Consider the following 21,453-nt stretch of genomic DNA (forward strand, 5'->3'; position numbering starts at 1 on the left):
GCTGGCCTCCAGGACTGTAAGACAATAAATTTCTGTATTTTTTGAGCCACCACATTTATGGTAATTTATTTCAGCAGCCAGGAAACTAAGACACCAGGTTGGGTCAGCTCTGGCATGCTCTCGGTACACCCTAAACATTTGCCATCCATTCATTCATTCAATCAATACTTAAATTGTACAGAGTTCTATTTGGGTTGATTGGAAAGTTCTGGTAATGAATGGTGGTGAGGGTAGCACAACATTGTGAATATAATTAATAGCACTGAATTGTATCTGTGTACGTGGTTAAAAGGGGAAATTTTAGGTTGTAGATCTGTTACTAGAATAATTTAAAAAAATCATAAGACAGTGAACAATGCAGAGAACACCACCATAATTGATGGATTATAATTAATAGCACAATTATAAAAATGTTCTTTCATGAACTGAATAACAAATGTACCGCACTAATACAAGGTGCTAATCAGAGAGTATTATATGGGAACTCTGTACTTCATGCATGATTTTTCAACAACTTCTCTATTAAAAAAAAAAGATCAATTAAGCACCTAACATATGTCAGATTCTGAGGACATTCCATTTCAGGGGAATATTGGTTTGGCAAGTTAGGTCATAATAATTCATTTACAAACTTCCCATAAGTGAGAAAACAATGATAAACAAAAATCAGTGTGTTTCATGGCCTGATATTAACAGTCTCAGCATACCAATTGTAATTCATCAGGAATGTTGAGTGATTTCTTAAATGTTTCTCTTCCTAACTAGATAATGCACTTCATACATCAGGGATTGTCTGCCTTGTTTACCATTGCAGAACTTTCTGAAACTTAAAGAAAAAAGAAGTCCATGGTACCTAGTGGGTGCTTAATACATACTTGTAGAATTAATGAAAACATAAATAGCAAGGATCTCTGATAGGAAATAGACACCGCAAAGACAATGTACAATAAAGTATCTTTACTAACTAATGAGAAGAACTTAATTGACTTACAAGTCATAAATGAAACTCCAATTTACATTATCAGTCTTTGGAGACCTTAATATAACCCATTTCTGTTTTAAAAAGGCATAAATGATTACCCCCAAGGTAATCTGTCCTTTTAAACCAATTCCCCTTAAATTAAACTCAAGCTTTCAGTTGAGTTCCATATCTATATGTTTTGCATCAATGAAAGTAATTTCTATTTGAAATCATATATTAGGTATTTCATAAGAAAAGACCACGAATAATTTGGGGACATTCATCTCTCTCCAATCTATATATTTTTTTAAAAAACTGGATGCCTGCCCCTGCAATAAGATTGTACTTTCTAATACTCAGAGCTCTGTGTAGGAGGTACCAGTTACACCCAAACCATGGTCAAATAAACATATCGTTTCTGCTTTGCACTCAGTTATTGATATTGACAAGAGCACTTTTGGAATCATTATCACCAGGGGTGTTGGAAATTAAATTCACCATGCAAGGTAAATTTGGCTTCCCTTTTTTTTTTTTTTTTATCAATTTCATACTACTGATACCTTCTTTTTAATAGATACAGTAACAGATAACTTAGAAACAATAACTTCTTTTTCTTTAAATGAAAGCTTGGCTGCAAGAAAGCTAATAATACTAATAAAATATACTATAACTAACAGATTTACATCCTGCTGGAGACTTTGCTCAGTTTTATAGTGTATGCTTTGCATCTACTCAGGCAGAGGAGATGTTTACTAGTGCTTTCAAGTGTTTTAAACAGAAAGAGCAGTGATAGGGAGGGGGGATCCAAATTATGGCCATTTTGTTAAAGACTAGTAAATCAACCCGTCTTCCCCCTTCTTTTCTCTTTAATGACTGATTTCTGCACCATTAATCTGAATTGGTCAGCAGTCCGCCTGATTCATTTAAGTTAACTAAAAACACAATTGGATTGGTTTCTGATGTACTATTGCAGGAAAAAAAACACGCTTTCAAAATCTAATATTTTTTCCTTATAAAGAACTGAAAGCTTACAATACTTTTTCCTTATTAAGAGCTAAAGTCTCTTTATAAACTCCCTTTATGAAAGACCCTCAATGCCTGTACGGTTCGGCTTTAACCACTGGTCAGGCTTATAGGCATGAAGAGATGATTTTTCAATCAGTCAGTAACTTCTCAGTTGCATCAATTATTGATAACATTACATTAGAAAACGCAACTAAAGTGCAGGTCAAAAGACATAAAATAAAAGATGATTGTGAACACAGGCTCAGATAAGTGATCTGCATCTAGCTGGCTGGGGAAAAAATTCTCTTTAAGTAAAATTTCTTTCCTGTTTGTGAGTTGTTAATAAGCTTCCTCCTTGCTTCATAAGGACAAATAAGTAGCCCTCTGATTATGAGTCTCGTCGTTTACATGCGACTGCTGCTTGCATTCATGCACCATCGATGAATAATTCATGAAAACATTCACTAACACACTAGCCTGGACACTTTGTGGAGACAGAACTCCCTGAGTTTATCCGCCCCCACAAGCTCTAACTCAGCAATTCTGCTTTGGTTCCTCTTGACATTTCAGCTTGTTAGTTATATTTTGATGAGTAATTTGTGCTGGAACCCACACCCAGCCCAACTGCCCAATATCTATATTCCAAATATACAACTTAATTTTGAGGCAGAGTGACACAGCTCTAGTTGCACAAAACTTCAGCAAAAACAGGAGAGGTCTTACAAAGACCTACGGGAGCAACTAGGCTGCCTTGACTTATCCTGTGCATTATTCAATGCTCCTCACGACATCCTCAGTAAAGCCTTTATCTAACCTCTTCTTGAATCTTGTGGCAGGGGCTCCTAGGCAGTTTAGAAATATTTCTGGGAGACCAAATTTATGACACCCTCCACCCAGCCACTCACCAGCATTATTTCAGCTCTTTAAGAGGCAGTGCTAGAATTTATTAGCTCTACAGCTGTCCTGGCAAGAGAAGGGATGCATCAGCCATGCAGCGGGAGTAGCTTAGGGCAGCTGTGACTACACGCATGTGCTATGCAACCTTAGGCTGCTATAAGCCCCAGCTCTGCAGATCTATTCCTAATGATATAGTAACAGGAATGGTGAGAGATACGTGCTCATTGCGGAAATACTGACAAGGAAAGAGGCACTGCCTCAAGGTTTAGCGAACTCCTCAAGGAGTTCCCAACATAGAGTGGCAAACTCTACATTTGATCATATAACCAATAACCAAATGGGTGATCAAATAACTAAAAAGCTATATAATGGGGTGAGAGCTCTTAGAGAAAACTGTGTCAAGCAAATGCTGAACATCAGGGAGGGGAGGGAAGAAGAGAGGGCATGGAGAATTTAAAGACGTTTCCAGAGAAGCACAGAAAAATACTGAAAGGTCAAAAGGGAAGATCTAAATGGGAAAAGTAAAAGCATCAAGAATTCTTCCCCCAAAGGAAAAGACAATAGAGAGGGTGAGGTGTTGGCAATAATGATCTTCAAATGTACAAGTTACTATATTTGGAGAACAGTGACCACTTACTTTCAAACCCAACTGAAGCAGAATCCTAACAATAATAAAACAGCAGCACGTGGGATTTAAGTTTAAAAAAAAAAAGAATATCTCTCAAGAATGAATAGTGTGAAACAATTAGATGGCTTACTGACAGAGGTTTTGGAATTTCTTTTTCTTAGGCTCTGAAAAAAATAGATTCTTCCCTGTCTGGCACCTTTTCTAGGAGGAAGAGGAAGAACTGGCAGGTTTCTCAGAGTCCCAAATTAGGTCTATTATTTTCACTTCTTCCAGTCAGAGGGACTGACAGGAATGACAGAGACGAGGCTGGCCGCCAGCATTAACCAGTAAGTCGAATAAGGCAGCCTTGTGTGGCTGAAAAGGCACAAGCTTTGAGCCACCTCCCGGCTCCATCATGAACCCAGAATAAGTGTCATCTGTGTAAGCCTTTAACTTCTCTTAACTTTTCTCATTGGCAAAATATGTCCCCAGCGTCCCAGGTATGGGGTCCAGATTGTTTGAGATATTTTGAGTGTGCATGCACTTAAAAGGCACTCAACGAATATACTATTTGTGAGATGATTTACCTGCTTGAACAAATAAAATTACTACTGATATCATTCTAAAACACAAAGTAAAACTGTATTGTTCTGAGTTTCAGAAAGAAGTGAATCGGGGAAAAGACCCGGAGATGCCCAGGCTCCCCGAAGAAACTGGATGTCCCTCGCACCACAAGGAGCCTGGCCCATCAGCATCCTCGTCTCTGGGAAATCTATTCTGATTTCTCCAGATGAGACTGCTCCCTAGTATGTGCTCTCACGGCATTTTACCAGTAACTCTCTCCCCAGACCCGAGGGAGAATATTATAGAGCACTGAGTTTGGCACACAACAGGAACCCCATAAAAGCTTGTTGGATGATTTGGAGATTACCTAATTTACACTGTCTCCTGCTTCCTCGCAGCAGTACTCCCAAAACACATCCATGACGGACATCCTCTCTTTTTAAGGGCCACAGGCCCATGACACCTTGAAACAATATCCTAATTTCTAGGATGGCCAATTTACCATTGACTTGAGAAAAGGGTTTTGGGGGAGGGTAGTGTTTCTAGGAAACTCGTGTACACTCTCTCATGCAACATTTACTCTGAGCTACCTTTCACGTTCTCCCGCTTTGTGAGAGCACTTATCAGGAAGCTAAGTTGATATTAATCTGGAACACTTAATAAAATAATAGCAATGAAGTTCATAATAATGATACTTGGCATTTACTTTGCACTTTGCATCCAAGTGTCTCAAAGGGCTTTTCAACAAGATATTGCTACTTTTCAAACTACTCATGGGCTGGACATACATGAAAGAAGCTCCTGAGGATGGTTCCCTGAGGGCAGAGTTGGCTCTATCATTAGGCTCTGAGATTGAAATGGGTCATATTAAACACATAATAAACAAACCCATGACACACAAACACCTACAGACATCAACACACTAAAAGGCAAAAGCGAGACTTTGAGTCCCAAACACATTTTTTGCCCATATTAGCTGGGTAAAACCTTGAAATCCAAGATTACATTTTGATAAACTTGCTTTATTTTGATATTTCTTTCAATCCCCTTCTCAGTGTATTTATAAGTGCAATTGAAACATCTGTGTCTGAACTTTAAAAGGAAGAGTTTTTAAAAGGGCTCATTTTTCCTTTAAGTTCATTCTGAAAGAAAATTTGTTTAGGTTTAAATGATTAGTTAAAAGCCACACAGGGGTTTATATACGAAGTGTCTCTTCTCGGGCACTTTTCCCTTCCCTGGTGGCCCTGCATTTTGCCAAAAGGAGTGACTTGCTAAGATTCTCATATTATTCCCCGATGGTCCTATTCCTACTCTTAAATGAGAGTGGTATTCGGGGTTTCAAGTTTCAAATGTAATTTGGTATCATTTCAGATGTCTTCCTACAGCTTAGTAAACATTTTCCCCAAGAGGGACTTCGGGGTCTGATTTTAATTTGTGGTAGGGTTATGGGTACGGTAAATGTCTATTTTAGATATCAACAATAAGTTCCTAATAGAAATAGAAATGGAAAATGAGTGTGACAGTATATTTAAAGAGCATGTGCTTGCTCACAGAAGCTATCCACTTCCCATGAAATCCCACTGGTCTGTGACAATAGCTTGGTTTTTCTCAGACCCTTGAGTATGAGGTGCTTTCCAGAACATAAAGCACTTTCTTGGGATGTGTCAATCTGAAGATCACGCAAAGATATAGCCAGGTAACATTTATGATCTAGTTTTGAGCATGAATACCCCAGCAATAGCCCAGTCTACGGACTCAGCTCTGTATTTCTCTGGTGATCTTGGTCTGTGCTCTCCTCAATGCTTCTGAGTTTCCGTTTCTTCATATATAAAATAAAGCGGCTGAATAACAATCTTCAAGAGTCTTTTCAGCCCTAAAATTATAGGATTGGATATGATCAAGAGTGGTAACCTGACTCATGGAGAGACCCAGAACTATTTATTTCTGAGAAGCAACTCATCAGTTCTGAGTGGATTTTCTTCTTCAAAGTCAAGGACAATGTGTGAACAAATTCTTCACTGGCCTCCCCTGGAAATTGCTTTTCCTTGAACAAAAGACAGGTTCCAAAGGAACTCTGAGTGTAAGGAAGCATTTGGCAAAGTATGGCAGGAACCAGGAGTCCTGAGGGGTGAGGTGGGGGTAGTGTCTTCTCACAAATGAACAATGATCCTTTTGACAAGCATGAGATAAAGGTTTCACTTTTTCGGGCTCTATGGCAAGTCACTTATTATTAAAAAGGATGCCACTCTTTAGGAGAGGAAGGACAGGTCCTCAAATGAGCAGTTCTGCCTTTTCAGTGCAGTGCCATCGGGCCCTTTGGGAATGAGTCTAAACTGAGTATTCTGAGATACAAAAATCCCCCCAATCTGTAAGCTGCCATGAAAAACGCTGTGCTACCGAATAAGCAAATACTACCCTACCTGCTGAAGAGTTAAGATAAAAGTCCCTAAGTGCCCCTGTGGAGTCCTACAGAGGACCCTGTCCGTGTGTACCATCTCTAGATCCTTTGCCCTAGAGTGTAGGAATGAGTCGGTGGAATCCAGGCATTGTCTTTCACAATTCACTCTCCCTCATGCTCTATTTCCAGTCATTCACTAACTCCTATCCACTCCTCCTCCAAAATAAACCTGGGATCCATCCTCTTGGCTCATCTCTACCACCAAGAGGCTAACCCAAAACATTATCTTTTCTCAGCTAGTCTACTACCTCTGCTTCTGCCTCAAGTTTTGCTCCTCTTCAATCCAACCCCTACAATGCAACCAGAACAATCTTCCTGAACCAATAATCTAATCATGACCATTCCCTGTTCAACATTCCCCCATAGTTTTCTTTAGTCATTTAGGAATCCAAAAAACCATTCTTTATATGTTCTACATCTTTGATGCCTGTAGTACTACTTTCCACCCAGCTTGTTATATTTCAATCACCCTGGTTTTCATGGATTTCCTGGAATGGTCATGCTCTTTTCTACCCCAGGGCCTTGACATATCCTGTTACCTTTGCCTGGAATGCCTTGACATCTGCTCTTTTGTTGACCGAATCTTACTCATTTTTCATGTCTCAGTTTAAATATTACTTTCTAAAATTTTTCCTTACTCCCAAATGAGATGCATCTAATTTAAAGGGTTGCAAAGCCCCCATGCTTTTGCTGTTCTTTCACTGATGTTTCTAATAAAATACGTGGTTATGCTGGTTTATTTAGCATTCACCTGTACCCCTTAAACGGGATCCTCCCTGAGGCAGAGTCTGTGAATCTTCTGACTGACAGATATAAAGTCAGTTCTGAGTTCTTCAGACCATTGGGAAAACCCGTGCTTATTTTCTGGAGCATTTGGCTCCATTTGGATGGGGAAGGGAAAAAGAAAACACCATTACGTAGCTGGAGAAGTTTCGAAAAGTTGAGAATTGATCCAATAAAGGTGAACACATGTGGGGCATTTAATTGCATGCTATTGATAACCTTTCTACCTTTCTGAAGCCTGAGGCTATTTTCTTGACAAGCACAAACCTGAATATGCCAAATGGAAATGTTCATTATAGGGCTTAAGATTTTTCTTTAGATTAATGCTGGAACATTTAACCGTACTTATGTTTATTAGGTACTTTTCTTTTTTGCCAATGTTTTCAATTGTTTAAGCTCTCCAGGAGGGTCAAAAGCCCTAACTTCTAGGTGAGGTTCCTGACCATTAAATACATACGCTATGTAAAATTCCTTAATTAAACTAGAGCAGAAAGAGCTATAGTTGTAATTGCCTCAGACTGATTTCCTTAAAAGGAAGAAAACAGAGAAAAAGATAATCTTTTTTTTTTTACTGCAAATCAAAGTAAACAGAATCAATTATTTGAAAGTCCAGTATGGCCGAGAAAATTCATTTTCTTAATATGGAGGGGGAGGTTTGGGGGTGATAGGGCAGGGAGTGGACATGCAAGAATGACTGTATACTGCAAACTTCTGGCAAACTCTTTGGACTTTTGGTCCACAGCCAGTGTTTTTCTTCATAAATGAATTCCACATCTTTATTAAGTTAAGCATTTCTTTTTTTTATTATTTGAAACATATTTTAAATATTTTGTTTTATGACGTCCTGGAAATTGATACAGTTCCTTCCAGATCAAGGAAGATGGAAAAAATCAATTACATTTTTTTGGCATTTAGAGTAATTACATAAAAATTATGCCCCAATTTATCCATTACCATGAATATCATTTGACGTCATATGTAAAAAACTTAGCCAAAATTAAAAGGTATCCTTCTGATTAGATGAATTGGTTATTTTCACACAAAAGCCTTATACGATTACGAAATAAAAATATACCCCTATTGTGAGTTGATTTGTAAAAGACTATATAGTAGGAATTATAGATTTTAAATTATAATCAGCCTTCATAAGGGGCTGTAAGAACAAACCAAAATACATTTAAAGCCTGAAGTGAGTTTCTAATGTCAGATCCTTTACGGAAGAGAGTTACATCTTATAACCCAGAGAATAAATCTTATTAAAATAAATTTTATCCAACATTGATGGTATTTCAAATTTGGCCCATTTACAGATGAGTTAATTGGCTCTATCCAAAAATGGAGGAATTTTTAGGGCCATTTAAATCATTAGGATAGTTGGTTCAGAATGCAGACGGGCTAGGGAAATAAAAGCCCAGCCCAAGCAGAAACTAGAATTGTCTTCCCCACGCTTCAAAACCAAGTTCTCAAAACCTTCTAATGGGTTTCACTGTTTTCTTTCCAGTGCTTATCATAATCAGGGAACCGCACATTTGCATCCCTAATGGACCCTTTTCAAAAGTGTGTTGACATTTCAGTAGGTTTTGAATAGCTCTTAAAGCTTCTCTCAATTTGGGCTGGTGCCCACAATCTCCTTATATGGGTCTCAACATATAGACTGCCTACTTTCCTCGTAAGTTTTTTTTTTTTCTTTTTTTTTTAAATCTCTGGGAACCTGTGTTAATTATACTCTGAAAAAAAAAGCAAACTCTCAGACATCAGATGATTCAGAAAATGAGCACCCAGCCGAATTTCCACAAACAGGGAAGCATCTGAGCTCTGTGACACAGAGCCGAGTAAAATCACCCCTCATTTTGTAAATTCACTTTTTGTGAGCTTATATTTTTATCAAAAGGAAATGGGTCTCAATGAGACCATCGAGATAAACACAGGTTAGGGGAGGGAGGTGAAATCAAGCAGGGAGCTCACCGTCCGAGCAGAGAGAACGCCTCACCACTTTCCCCCTCACATGCTCTAGGAGGCCGAGAAGAGAGAAGGTCTACAGAGCAGGGACTTCAGTCCCACCTACTTTTGGAAGCAGCCATAAAAATGTAATCTGACAGACACATTACTAAAATTGTCTTAATTTTATTTCTTTTTCTTGAGCGTCTGCTCAGCTTCTGCTATGTTTCAGGCACTATCCTGGGAGCCCAGAGTGAATAAAAGATCATCCCTGCTCTTAGAAATCACGCCATCTGCTAGGGGAAACAGATGAGGACATGGAAGTCAGCAGAAGGTAATGGAAGCACCCCGAAGTGAGAGCCAATACTCTGGGGATTTCAGGGAAGGGGGTTCCCAGAAGGAAGGACACATGAATTGCTCCTGGAAAGATGAACAGTTAGCCCCACGTCTTTTTTGCAGGATCCAGGGGGTATGTTGGAGTAGGGGTGGGGTTATTGATAGAAGGTACTCCAACAAAGTCAGCCATCCATGCTAAGCAGGTTGATAAAGTTTGTCAACATAGGCTGAGGGGATATTAAATAATTACTGTCCTGTATAACTTAGTATGAGTTGAAAACAATTTCTTTGGATGATAAAAATCTCCGTCTAGTAATATATGCTTTCTGATGTGCAGTCCCAATCAGATTGATCTTCTTATATATGCCAAATTGGATACTACATTAATTAAAAAATTTTAACTGAATTTTCCAATATTGCATGTAGGTAGCTGAGTTACAAGCTAAAAGAACTGCTTGCTAGACTGTACTGTATAACTTTAATCATTTTTTAATTAGGAGGGATGGAATAAAGGGGAGAGAGACATTTGGGGCGAGTGGGAGGAGGGTGGGAGCTCTGCGCAGGGAACTCAGCATTTTCCAAGAATCAAAAGAGCCCATCTTGGCCCTATTATCCTATATTATGCTGCTTTGGAAAGGGTAAAATGGAACCAGAATTTGACCCTATTTTTTTATTCTGAAGTCTTTTCCAAGACAGAAAGTTGATATAACTTGCTTTTCTTTCCAGTGATTCTAACTTTCATTTATTTCTTATTTAGAGCTCAATAAATATAGCTAGGTATAAGACAGAAGGTGCGATTTTAACAATCACTATTTGTAGTATTTCCATTGGGGAGGTACTGAAAGTAGACTTCTGCGTTTCATACGACATTTAGTCTCCCTTTTGGGTACTTCTTTTGCAACAAATTTTATTTTTGGTCCCTGGAGAGCAAGGTCCTACTTCAAAATACTATGTGCGGTGCTGCACTAACAGGATAATAAATAGGTTTTCCCACTACTTATACCACAGAATTTAAAACATATTGATTTAAAGATAGCTGTTGGGGGGGTGCTCTATATATTCTTGAAACCTTTCGATAAAGTACATTGTTGTCCCCTAGTTTCTAAACCGATATTAGCAGTCGCTGAATGCACCCTTTCTTCTTTTCCTCTGAAAAAAAGGAAGAAAGGAAGGAAGGAAGCAGGCGACGAAACCTTGGCCATCCTGGCTTAAATACGAAAATGAAACAGGTTATGAGACAAAGTGGCTTCACAGAGCACATCAGCCCAAATGTTCTCACCCAGGTTTTCTCCTCTGTCAGTGTGGGCAGCCCCCTGAAAACCCACTCCCTCTGTGCTTTTACATCTGAAAAATGAGGTTGTAAAAGTGTCAGTCTGCTTCTGTCAAGAGTAGCTAGTAAAAAATAATTGGAGGGCAATTAATACATATGATGCACAACTTTCATAAGAAAATCAGTCCATGGATCCCTAATATATCGCTCCTGAGTCTCCCCATGCCAGGAAGAATTCTGAGGTGTGGAGAATTTGTAATATAGATTACTAAATAGAGAAGTTATATCAGAATTCGAGTTTCTCAGACTGTTCCCAGCAACTTAAAAACCTTCTCATATGCCCTGCCTTCATAACACATATACCATGTCCACACTTGGGCTGTTTAATAAACCAATGGATATTTCCCCCCAACCTATTTGCTTTTAGTGGACTTTCCCCCCCTTCTCCAAAGAAGCTGAAATTATAATGTCAGACAAATGACTAGTATAACTGAACATTGCTCTAGACACCAATGAATAAAATATATCAAACTACACATCCCTAGAGTATATTATTCCACTTAGAAAATGGTATAATTGACTTTGGGCACTATGGAAGAAAAATACAAGTATTTCTTATTGTGGGGTTATTTTCTGGTAATTGCCTGACTGGAAACTTTACTTTGTCAATCAGACAGTTTTCCAAGTAGTTGGTGTTTGTTTTGTTTTGTTCTGGCGGGGCTGGAGGTGCAGAATTGAAGGAGAACAGAGAAAATGGTTAAACCCCACTGGCCCTTTTTCTTGTCATACAGTTGTTGTCAAAAAGATTCGCTATTATGTCTGGGAATGGGTGAACTCCATGGCATTTTGCGTTCTGTAAAAACGTCTCAAACCATTTTTCAAACATTTTGAGGTTTGGCAAAAAATCTGAAATCCATCTTGCCAAGCACTTTCTCCCCTTAATTCTTAAACCCATGTGTCTTTCAAGGGAAATTTAATCCGTATGTTTCTGATTCATTTACACTTAACTCATCAAAATGGTGTTTTGTAAGAGCTATTTGATGTTCGAGAAGTCTATGAGCTTTTTTTTTAAATATATATTTAAGTCTGAAAAGCCTTTCTTTCTGAGAACCAGAAAATTGCATTTTACCAGCTGTAAGCCAAATGATTTGAGCCATGTCAAAAATCAAGAACCTGCTGAATTTAGGGAGCAAGAGAATAGTAGACACAATGATAAGAATAAAAGCCCACACATGTCATATACCAAAGACCTTTCAAACCCATGCTTTCCTTGGAGAATCCTAGCCACTCAGACCTACGAACAAACTACAAAGCTGGAGCAGAAAAGAACTATGTTTCTAGAACAAAAATTTGCATTGATTTAGAAGATTCTCAATTGAGATTCCCAGCTCAGAATCAACGGAAGTAAACCAGTTGCATTTGATTAGACTTTTTACCTAGGAAATAAAATAATCATCAAATACCAGAAGTGGAGGGGAAGTATGACATTTCTAATCCAGGAGTATTTGGGTTGGGTTCCGTTCCAAGGATCCCTGGGTGGGGTGGGGGGTGAGTTATGGAAGGAGATAAGGACTGTTTGGGGCTCTGATTTCCATATTGGGCTACCATGTAAGAGGGTTTTAAAGAAAGCGTTCTGATGTTAAGCTCAGTTTGAAAACAAATACCTTAATTTACGTGTGGACACTGAGGTCCAGGGAAGGAATCTTGGGAGTGGGGAGAGCTGGGAATATGGTCCAAACTCCCGATTCTTTTACTCTAGTATCCCTTCCATTACATGGGTGTTTCCTGAACTCTGACAACAATTCATTAGTGGATAAGGTAACAAGAAATCAGGGAAATCAGTTTAATCTGATGTGACCAACATTAAAAAAAAAAGGAATAGAAGATATTCAGGTACGTTACACACGGTAAGGATTAAGGGTTGTTGCATAAAACAAAATATATAAATCTACATGAGTAAGTATATAGGGCTACAATATAAAATATAATTCTTACTGTTTTCATGACAAAAAAGTTCAAAAGCCCCTTTACCATATAGAAAGCCACATTTTGCTTCCTGATAATCCAGCCAATAGCAGTTTTCCATTTGCCTCATGGCTGGAAAGACTCAACTTGACCTTATAAAGGAAATTTCACAAAACACTAACCTATTCTACCAAAGATGGCTTGCTACACAGATTGGGAGAAATAGACAAAGAATGAACGTGTGTGTGTGTGTGTGTGTGTGTGTGTGTGTGTGTATGGGTGGGGTGGGGGCACAGAACACGAATTGATAACAAAGAAACGGTCATATTCATTTTAACTTGATTTACATATGGCGAGAATGGTTTCCAACACGCACCCAGTGCAAATGCACGCTGGAAGATCCAGACAGGTCAGCACCAGAATATTTCCAAAGTGAATTTTCTAAGCACTTAACAATCATTAATTAGTTAGAAACATCCTTTCAAGGTTGGGAGGCATAATAGTTCCTCTCTGCACAACGGAGCTTTGGAGACTCTGGGGAAGCAGAAGAGTACAGCACCTGGATAATTACTGTGGGAAGATTAATTGGGTTAACCGGCTATAAAGAATCTTGTGATACAGCATTATGAAAAATGCTGTTCCATCACATTGTGAGATGTCAGATTCTGCCAGCATCCTTTAAGCTAACAGCTAAAAGCTGCCTCTATGGAAAAGGATGTGGAGTCATTCAAACAACCATGAATTACCCTTTGCTCTCTCTTTTTTTAATTTCAGGATTGTAACGAAGTGACAAGTTTTCTGTGGTCCCAAAGCACCGGGCATCTCTTTGGGATTAAAGTGCAGAACTAGGGCTGTTTGGGAATTGTGGTCTGAAATCGTTCCCTAGGTCAGGAGGAAGAGGGAGGAAGCAGTGTTGTTTCAGAGCCCAAAGGTCACATCCTGCAGGTGGGTGGGTGCTGGTTCTGGGGTAGCTTCCAAGCTCTGTCCTCATCGGACACCCACTCTGGGTAACTGGGTAGCAAAGGCTCAAGTGCAGGGCAAGGGAGAAAAGGAAAGGGGTGGGAAGCAGATTCAAGGAAGTCTAACTCAAGGGAGTTCATCCCACATCATTACGGGGCAACATGCCTCACCCACTAATGAAGCCCCAAGCAGCTTGTGGCTGGGGGCAGAAAGCAAGCTAGCTTGTCCTCCTCTGTCACCAGCAACCCTCCTGACCAGAGGGCACAGTCAGATGCAGATATGACTCCAAGCTTCTCAAAGCCTGGATAACCCTCCAGCCTGCCCATGGCCCCCATGTGCCACTGAACCGCTAAGTCTTCCTTTACACCCTCTCTGTCCCACCATCCCCAGGAGCCAGAACTCTGAGAATCATAAACATGAGCAAGAAGATGGAGTCCCTGGCGCCAGGAAGGCCCATTGGCCTGGTGGGACAGAAACGTGCTTCTAACTGCAACCGAGCCTGGTCCTGGCCTTGTCACCAAATGGCTTTATGATACTGGATAACTGTTTTCATAACTTTGGGTGGCCTCAATGTCTTAATCTGTAAAATGGGTAGGTTGGGCTGAATGGTCTCTATTGTTCCTTCCTTACCAATATTTTTAGGACTGTAGGATCATTATGCTACTGCTCAGGAAGTTCCGGATAGAGAAAAGGAAACCAAATCAGATGACATTCCTTGTGACCTGTCCACCAGAGTTTCCTCCTTGCCCCAGATGGAAGGAAGTGGCAAAAAGCAAACATGTACTAGGACAAGACTCTGATTTGGCCAGAGAGAGAATACTGCATAATTCATATTAGGATGGATGCTGGTGACAGCAAAACGAAAGGCAAAAATGCAATGCAAGTACAATTAACATCTACATGTATACTAAATGCTTTATTATAATTGCTGTTATTATGATTAATCCCAGAGGAATTAAATGGGATCAGCCCTTTATTGCAAAGTGTTGCTGAGATGACTGAAGTATTATGATAAATAAGAAGGTCAAATAGAAGTAGATGCAAAAGAAAAATTGCCTCATGCCATCTGAAAAAAAAATCTACTACATTTAACTAAAACAGGCTTAAAAAAGACGTGGCACTTCTTGGCGTTTAAGTTAACTGCTGTAAAGGAAGATCTTAAACCTTATTTTGCAGAGAAGGAAGAGGTGGTCACCTAGAGTAGACCAGTATCATGATTCTTTCCACATCTCTTCACCTGCTTGTTTCACCTGCACTCTGTGACACTGTTTACCTTTCTGGGAAGGAACTGTTAAATGACAGTATTTCTTTCTGCATTATTGACATCCAAAATATAAGTTATTCAAACCTCAAAAAAAGCCAACTGGTTTCATTATTAAATAACTAACATCTACTGAGAACTTACAATACAAAGTGCATGACAGCCATCATCTCATGGATTCCGATTCTTAGATGAAGCAAAGGGGCTTCAGAAAGTTTCAGTAGTTTGCTAAAGATCACACAGCCAGCAACTGGCAAAGCCAGAGTTTGGCCCCAGATCTGTCTGAAACCAAAACTTGAGCTCTTAACCATTTACAGGGCACAACTACATAGGGCCATATCAATTTGGAATAAACAGGCTCTGCTTTTGCAAATCAGCTGATTTTTCAGACCTTCCTTGGTGGTGCTATGGGCTCCATGAAGGTAGAGGGGCAGAGCCAAGTAGGCAGAGAAGCCCCCGAGTCTCCAAGAGGGTGAGCTGGACTCTCTGCCATGTCAGCACATGTGTCCAGCTCAACACAACTTCAAGTCTTTTAAGATCTTTGATTAAGAAGAAAAAGTTTCTAGGATCCTAAAATGCAGTAACTCATAGAAGGCATTCCATAGAAATCGAAAATATTTCTATTCATAGAAAATTGCCTCTTGGCCCCTTTTTCCATCTCCCATTAAGATAGTGATTGAGTCTTTGCATTATTAGATGTCTTGGCATTCATCCGGAACCTTATTATTGCCTTTTTTAGGCTTTGCTTTTTGGACACATTCAATGCCGTTCAGTCATTCAGAAGGAAGAGAAAGAAAAGTATAAGATAGAGTTCAATTTTTGGTATCATGTGGAGGGAAAGGAAGACTTTGCTGATAGCTGGATGGGTCTTGGCTACTGTATAACTACTGTAGCACTCTACGTAATGATAGCGAACTACTGATTAATTCCTGTTGGGCACAGTGCTCCTCATCAATCATTAAATAAGCTCTCCTGTCAGTATAGATACAGGAAGAAAAGATGTATGGACTTGTTATAAAGTGCGTGCGACTATGTAGTGGACTTGGGAGTACTAAGTCAATTCTATTTTAATTTTCAAGAGTGCAAATAGTCAAGGAATACCACTTATAACCAAAATCCAGAACAATGTCAAGTTTTAAAGCAGGCATTTTAATCAGAATAGCAAAGTCTGTATGAAAGTTGCAAATTTAAATCTGAGTACTAAGTCAAGTCTATTTTAATTTTCAAGAGTGTAAATAGTCAAGGAACACCACTTGTAACCCAAATCAAGAAAAGTATCAAGTCTTAAAGCAGGCATTTTAATCAGAATAGCAAAGCCTGTATGAAAGTTGCAAACTTAAATTTGACCACAGATTTTTTATTGGCCTGTCCACATTTATCAGTCCCATCCTATTCCTTCCACCTCTTGACTGTTGCCCACATTCTTGAGTGAAGACTGCATTGGCAGGTGCTCGCACACAGATCTTTTTGCTATCCAATGCAGGAGTCTCATCAAAGATCAGAGTTACATGCAAACAAACAAAAAGGGAACAGGAAGAAGCCAGTATTCAATCCACCATTTCTTTTTTTCCAAGTTCAGTTCTGGATTTTTCCACCCCACTTTTTGCCAGGCAGGTGACACTGTTCATTCTCAAATTTACATGAATTTCGGCCTCTTACTATTGACCTGAACTTCCTGACTGATGCTTATTAAGTAAAATCCAAGGTGGTGTTTTTAACCATGAAGGTTGAGATGGCTTCCTGGGACCTGTTAACAACATAAGTTGGGGCACCAGCAGATAACGTTAACTGTACCTCTTGCGACCCATCAATATTATGAGTCCACCAACTTAGTCATCAGAATTCCTTTCCACTTGCCACCCTGGAAAGCCCCTTCACTGGGCTCTCCTAAATCAACATCTTTACCACCAGAAAAGGTAAATTAGAGGAAGGTAGTAAGTTTAAAAAGTAGCTTCACCATGAAAGATATGCATTATATACACTGGTTATGGCAAATATCAATTATTTTAGTCAAGCCAAGAATAGAATACAGTTCTCATGACTAAATTCACTCATCACCATTTCACTCTGTTTTTTCATTCACAAAGCCGCAGCTGAGCATGAAGGGTCTTTCTTCCCAAACTACGTTGGGCACACATCATTCCCTCCCCAGTGGGTCACTAGAAATTTGATGAGTTTTTTCAGGACTATTCCTCATCTCACTTTAATCCAAGCAGTACTCTGACTTCTCTGTTTTTAGTACCTGACATGTTTTTAGACCGGCTCAATTTTCTGAATAAAAACAAGACATAAAAGCAGAGATCCGATCCAGTCTTTTTGACCCCAAGGTCCATGCTATCTTCCTGAGACTCCATACTGCTTCTCTGATCAACAGATGCCTGCCTCCCTGATGTCATCCCCTTTCTTCCGGCCACATGTGGGTTCACCAAGGGAATTGTGGGAGGGCCCAGAAGAAGAATGTAGAGCTCAGCACTGACTTATGGTCGAGCTTACACATGGACAGTTGGCTGTCCTGGAGAAGGAATAGATCTGTGCCTTTCCTGTTATGCCATCAGAGCCCTGCTGCCCTTCACCTGCCAACATGTGGCGCACAGGGACCCCCTGGAAGGCAATGCTGCCATTCAGGCTGCGCCCCAAAGGAATGTAAAACATGGCTATGGTCACCAGGTTTCCCCAACTAGGGATCTGGTGTTTTTCATTGACAAGCACAGCTATGAGGCCCCTTCCACCATGACAGCGGTGGAAAGTTTGCCGGTGATGGCAAGTTAGACCTAGGATGGACTGGAGTCAAGAGGCTAGAGCCTGTGTGAACCTGGGCAAGTCTAACATCTAAAAAAAACCCTTTCACAAAGGAGTATGAGTAAAAATTGGGAAATCTGAATAAGACTGATGGATTATATCAATGTCAATATCCTGGGTGTGATATTGTACTGGAAGTTTGCAAGATGTCACCACGGGGGGGGACCTGAATAAAGGGTACATGGGATGTGAATGTACAATGATCACAATAACATTTTAAATTAAACAACAACAATTTTTTTAAAAGCCCAAACAATCACTAAAAAGTGGAAGTAGTGTTTTATATTCCTTGGAGTTACAGTGGGGATGATGGGAGAAAATATGAGTGTGAGCTGGTATTCCCAAGAAGGGCCAGCTGATACCAGCACTCCTTGCCATGCCTCTCTGTCAGTCACCAGTGGGCATTTCTGATTCCGAGTGAACAATTCAGAGCCAAGTAAACATTAATTGTAATGCTCTAAAAAAAGAAATCATGCCCTCTTTATTCCTGAAGAGTCCCAAGCATACACTTGGCACTCATCAAACTATGTATAATGACTAATAACCTTCACCCCTGGTTCCGTTGCAGCTCTGGGCAATTTTTTTCCCCCACAGATAGGCCCAGTTATGGTCCTTCTCTATGTACAATTAGCCAGTACCATAAATGCAAATCTCTTTAAAACAGACTACCATATTATGGGAATTTGGCTGAAGAATAGAGATATTTATTGTTTCAGAAGATTAACTTTTTAGTAAGCACATACAGTTTCTCTTGCCTTTCAGGTTCTTTGAAGGTTTTAGAATATTGCCTTAAGTCTCTTTTTAAAACTTGAGTTTATGTTAAAATTAGAAAAACCTATCAAGTAGCCCCACATCTTTGGGGGAATAAAATCATTACAAATACTGGTCTGTACCATTTGCTCAATGGGGTCACAGACATCTTCTGCATTTTCTGACACCATTCTACTCATCTGCAGGACATGGAAGACCTTGTAGAAAAGTTCACTGTACAGGTAAATTGGCCCTAGTCTATTCTGCTGCTCTTTTTTTGATAGACTCATCGAGATAATTATTTCTCAGGGAGGACTCCTCATGGGTGGCATTTGAAAACTAAGAATTTCACCACACAAGGACTCTTCAAAACAAAACAAACAACAAACAAACAAAAAACACATCAAAACAAAACACAGCCACCAAAGTGGGGAAGGATATGTCCCTGATCACCCTGTTTCATTCATTTCTTTTAAGGCATTAATTTATCTTGAATTTAAAATGTACTTTTCTGAAAAGCTATTCTGAACACTTTCAAGCAAAATGCATATAGAGCATGGACGCAGACCCAGAACTTTGAAGCTGGCCAAGGACTTGAGAGGTGATTGCCCTGCAGATGGAGGAAAGGGATTAGGGACCACCTTGTCCATGCCCAACCTGCTCAAGTTCATATATGAAAAATTAGGACTCAGAACTCTAGATCCCCACCACACCATGCTGTTTCTCCCAAGAATTACCTCCCCACTTTCACCTGTGCCCAAAAAATGGGGGAGGGGAAGATAAGAGCCATAAAAGTCATGTGTTAATTATATCCAAAATATGCATTAAATAAATAGAACATAAACACCTTTTGGGTATGTACCCCAAGCCACAATGTACATCAGCTGCACGATTATCAGTGCTAAAGTAAGCCAAAGGAAAGTTTTGGAGCACCCAGTTTTCAGAAAGTGTTGGGCTTTCTCCCTATTTCTAGGGGACTTTGGTTTAAAACTGTCTAATGCGCCACTCATCCCAGGCAGCACATCACAGTATTAAATATATTTTATGAAACGCACAGAAACACGTCAATAGTTTCCAAAACATAAATCTCTCTCTGTACTAACAATATGATGATGCGCCCCTTTCTCCATTTATTTTATGTTAATCCCTTACTCTAAAATAGCAATTAGTTGTTTCTAAGACAAATCAAGAAGTTTCCATTATCTCTCTTGCAATCACAACATATATCTTAAAAACTAATTCAAAAACATAGTCTTAAAGATAGCACTAGATTAAGTTAGTTGTCACATGGAAAAACAGAAAGTCAAGATTCGCAAGCAAATATACAATTGCCGTCTATATTAGCTGAAAAAACAGGCAAAATACTATAACTACTTTTGATGACCATGTATTATTTACTTTAAAAACTTACAGTATATTCTGAATAGTAAATAGAATAACACATTCATTAACTCTTCACAACACAACACACCAAAACAGCTCTCCAGGCATTTACAATTCACCAGTTACATTCAAAAAAAGCCACCTCCTCCGGTTCTGCCCTCCCACCCCCACCATCAACTCAACTTTTTATGAAAAGACAACTGTTTTGAACCATTTAAACAAGAGAGAGACAGAGGAGGCAGAGAGAGAGAGAGAGCGAGAGAGAGAAAGAGAGGAGAATGAAACGAATCCTGGTGGAAAATAATACACAGCTGTGATAATATAATCTTTAAATAATACCATAATAGAGTTTTACTTTTAATAATAAAAGATAAAACCGGGGTGTCTGTGAATAATTAGAGATTGCAGTCTGAAGCCAGTTACAGTCTCTGCAATTGATAATAAACTGAAAACCCCTTGAGAGCAGGTAAATGCTTTGCAACCCTGACCCCCTCGCTCTCACATTACTTAACTGCCCTGCGGTTCTTGCATTACATCACCATTCAAGCGATTGGTTCCTGCATTTTAACTCTCTCCCTGTCTCCTCCGGTCAGAAGCGACACCGCAGCACAGAAACTTCGCTCGAGTTTGCTCTTTCTTGCTTCGCTCTTTATTCGTGGCTTTTTTTTTTTTTTTTTTTTTTTTTTTTGCGGCTGTTCCTTCGGCTGGTTTTGCTCTTTTGCCGAGCCCAGCCTCTGTTCAACTCATTCAGGTCACTGTACTCGAACAAAAACTCTTATCAAAAGTGAAAAGAAATGCTTCTTCGGGGCAAGAAGGGGAGCGGAGGGGCTAGGGAAAGAGGAGAAGGAAGAGACGCAGAAACAAAGACAGGGAGAAAGGGCAGAGGGGGAGGAAAAGAAAAGCAGGATGGAGACTCAAGAAAAGAAGGTGGTAGGGGCAAAAAAAATTCTAGAAAATCAGGAAAATGAAAAGAAAATTAAAAACAAACCTCATGGACATCACTGAGGCTGAATTCCCTGCTGAGGTGCAGAACATGAGAGCTCTGGAATGAGTGTGTGTAGAACTGAAGCCAAAGCTTAACTAGCCTGAGTGAGTCATATCCTTCCCATTTGATTCCAGGCCAAGCGATGATGTAATGCGGGCCCTTCTCTTGCGCCTTGCTCTGACTCTCTCCCTCCAGCTCGCTAGCTCTTTCTCCTGGGCTCGCCCTCCTCCCCCTTCTTTTTAGCTCAGTACTGGTGAAGTCACCATTTAAATCTGGCAGAACTGAAGCAAAATCTTCAATGTAACCAAAACAGCCCCAGGCCGAGTTCCAGGCTCAGGGAGCCTCCACGGTGCAATTGCCCTTGGAAACGGGTAAACAGCGGGGGAAACAGTGCCGTCTCGGGATGGCCCGACAGCAAGCGGCCTCTGAGCTCACACAGGGACCTGTGGGCTCCACAGTCAGCGCTTGACTGGTTCTGAGGCCCCCCCTCCACGCCCCAACCCCCCCCCCCCAAAAGAATGCTGGTTAAAG

At 39.9% G+C, this 21,453-nt stretch overlaps 1 protein-coding gene across 6 annotated transcripts in view; it reads right to left on the reverse strand.

The window, feature by feature from the left end:
- Window positions 1-21,453, reverse strand: part of CREB5 (cAMP responsive element binding protein 5) — a 404,221-nt gene that overhangs the window by 107,377 nt on the left and 275,391 nt on the right. Inside the window, exon 1 of one of the 6 annotated variants that reach the window (XM_077120950.1) lies at window positions 20,926-21,120. The exons of the other annotated variants lie outside the window; for them this stretch is intronic. Coding sequence (XP_076977065.1) covers window positions 20,926-20,972 — 47 coding nt within the window. The 5' untranslated portion in view covers window positions 20,973-21,120. Of the gene's footprint in view, window positions 1-20,925; window positions 21,121-21,453 lie in introns of those variants that run through there. 6 annotated transcript variants of the gene reach the window in all.

This window comes from Tamandua tetradactyla, chromosome 1 (genome assembly GCF_023851605.1).
Source record: "Tamandua tetradactyla isolate mTamTet1 chromosome 1, mTamTet1.pri, whole genome shotgun sequence".
NCBI lineage: Eukaryota > Metazoa > Chordata > Mammalia > Pilosa > Myrmecophagidae > Tamandua > Tamandua tetradactyla.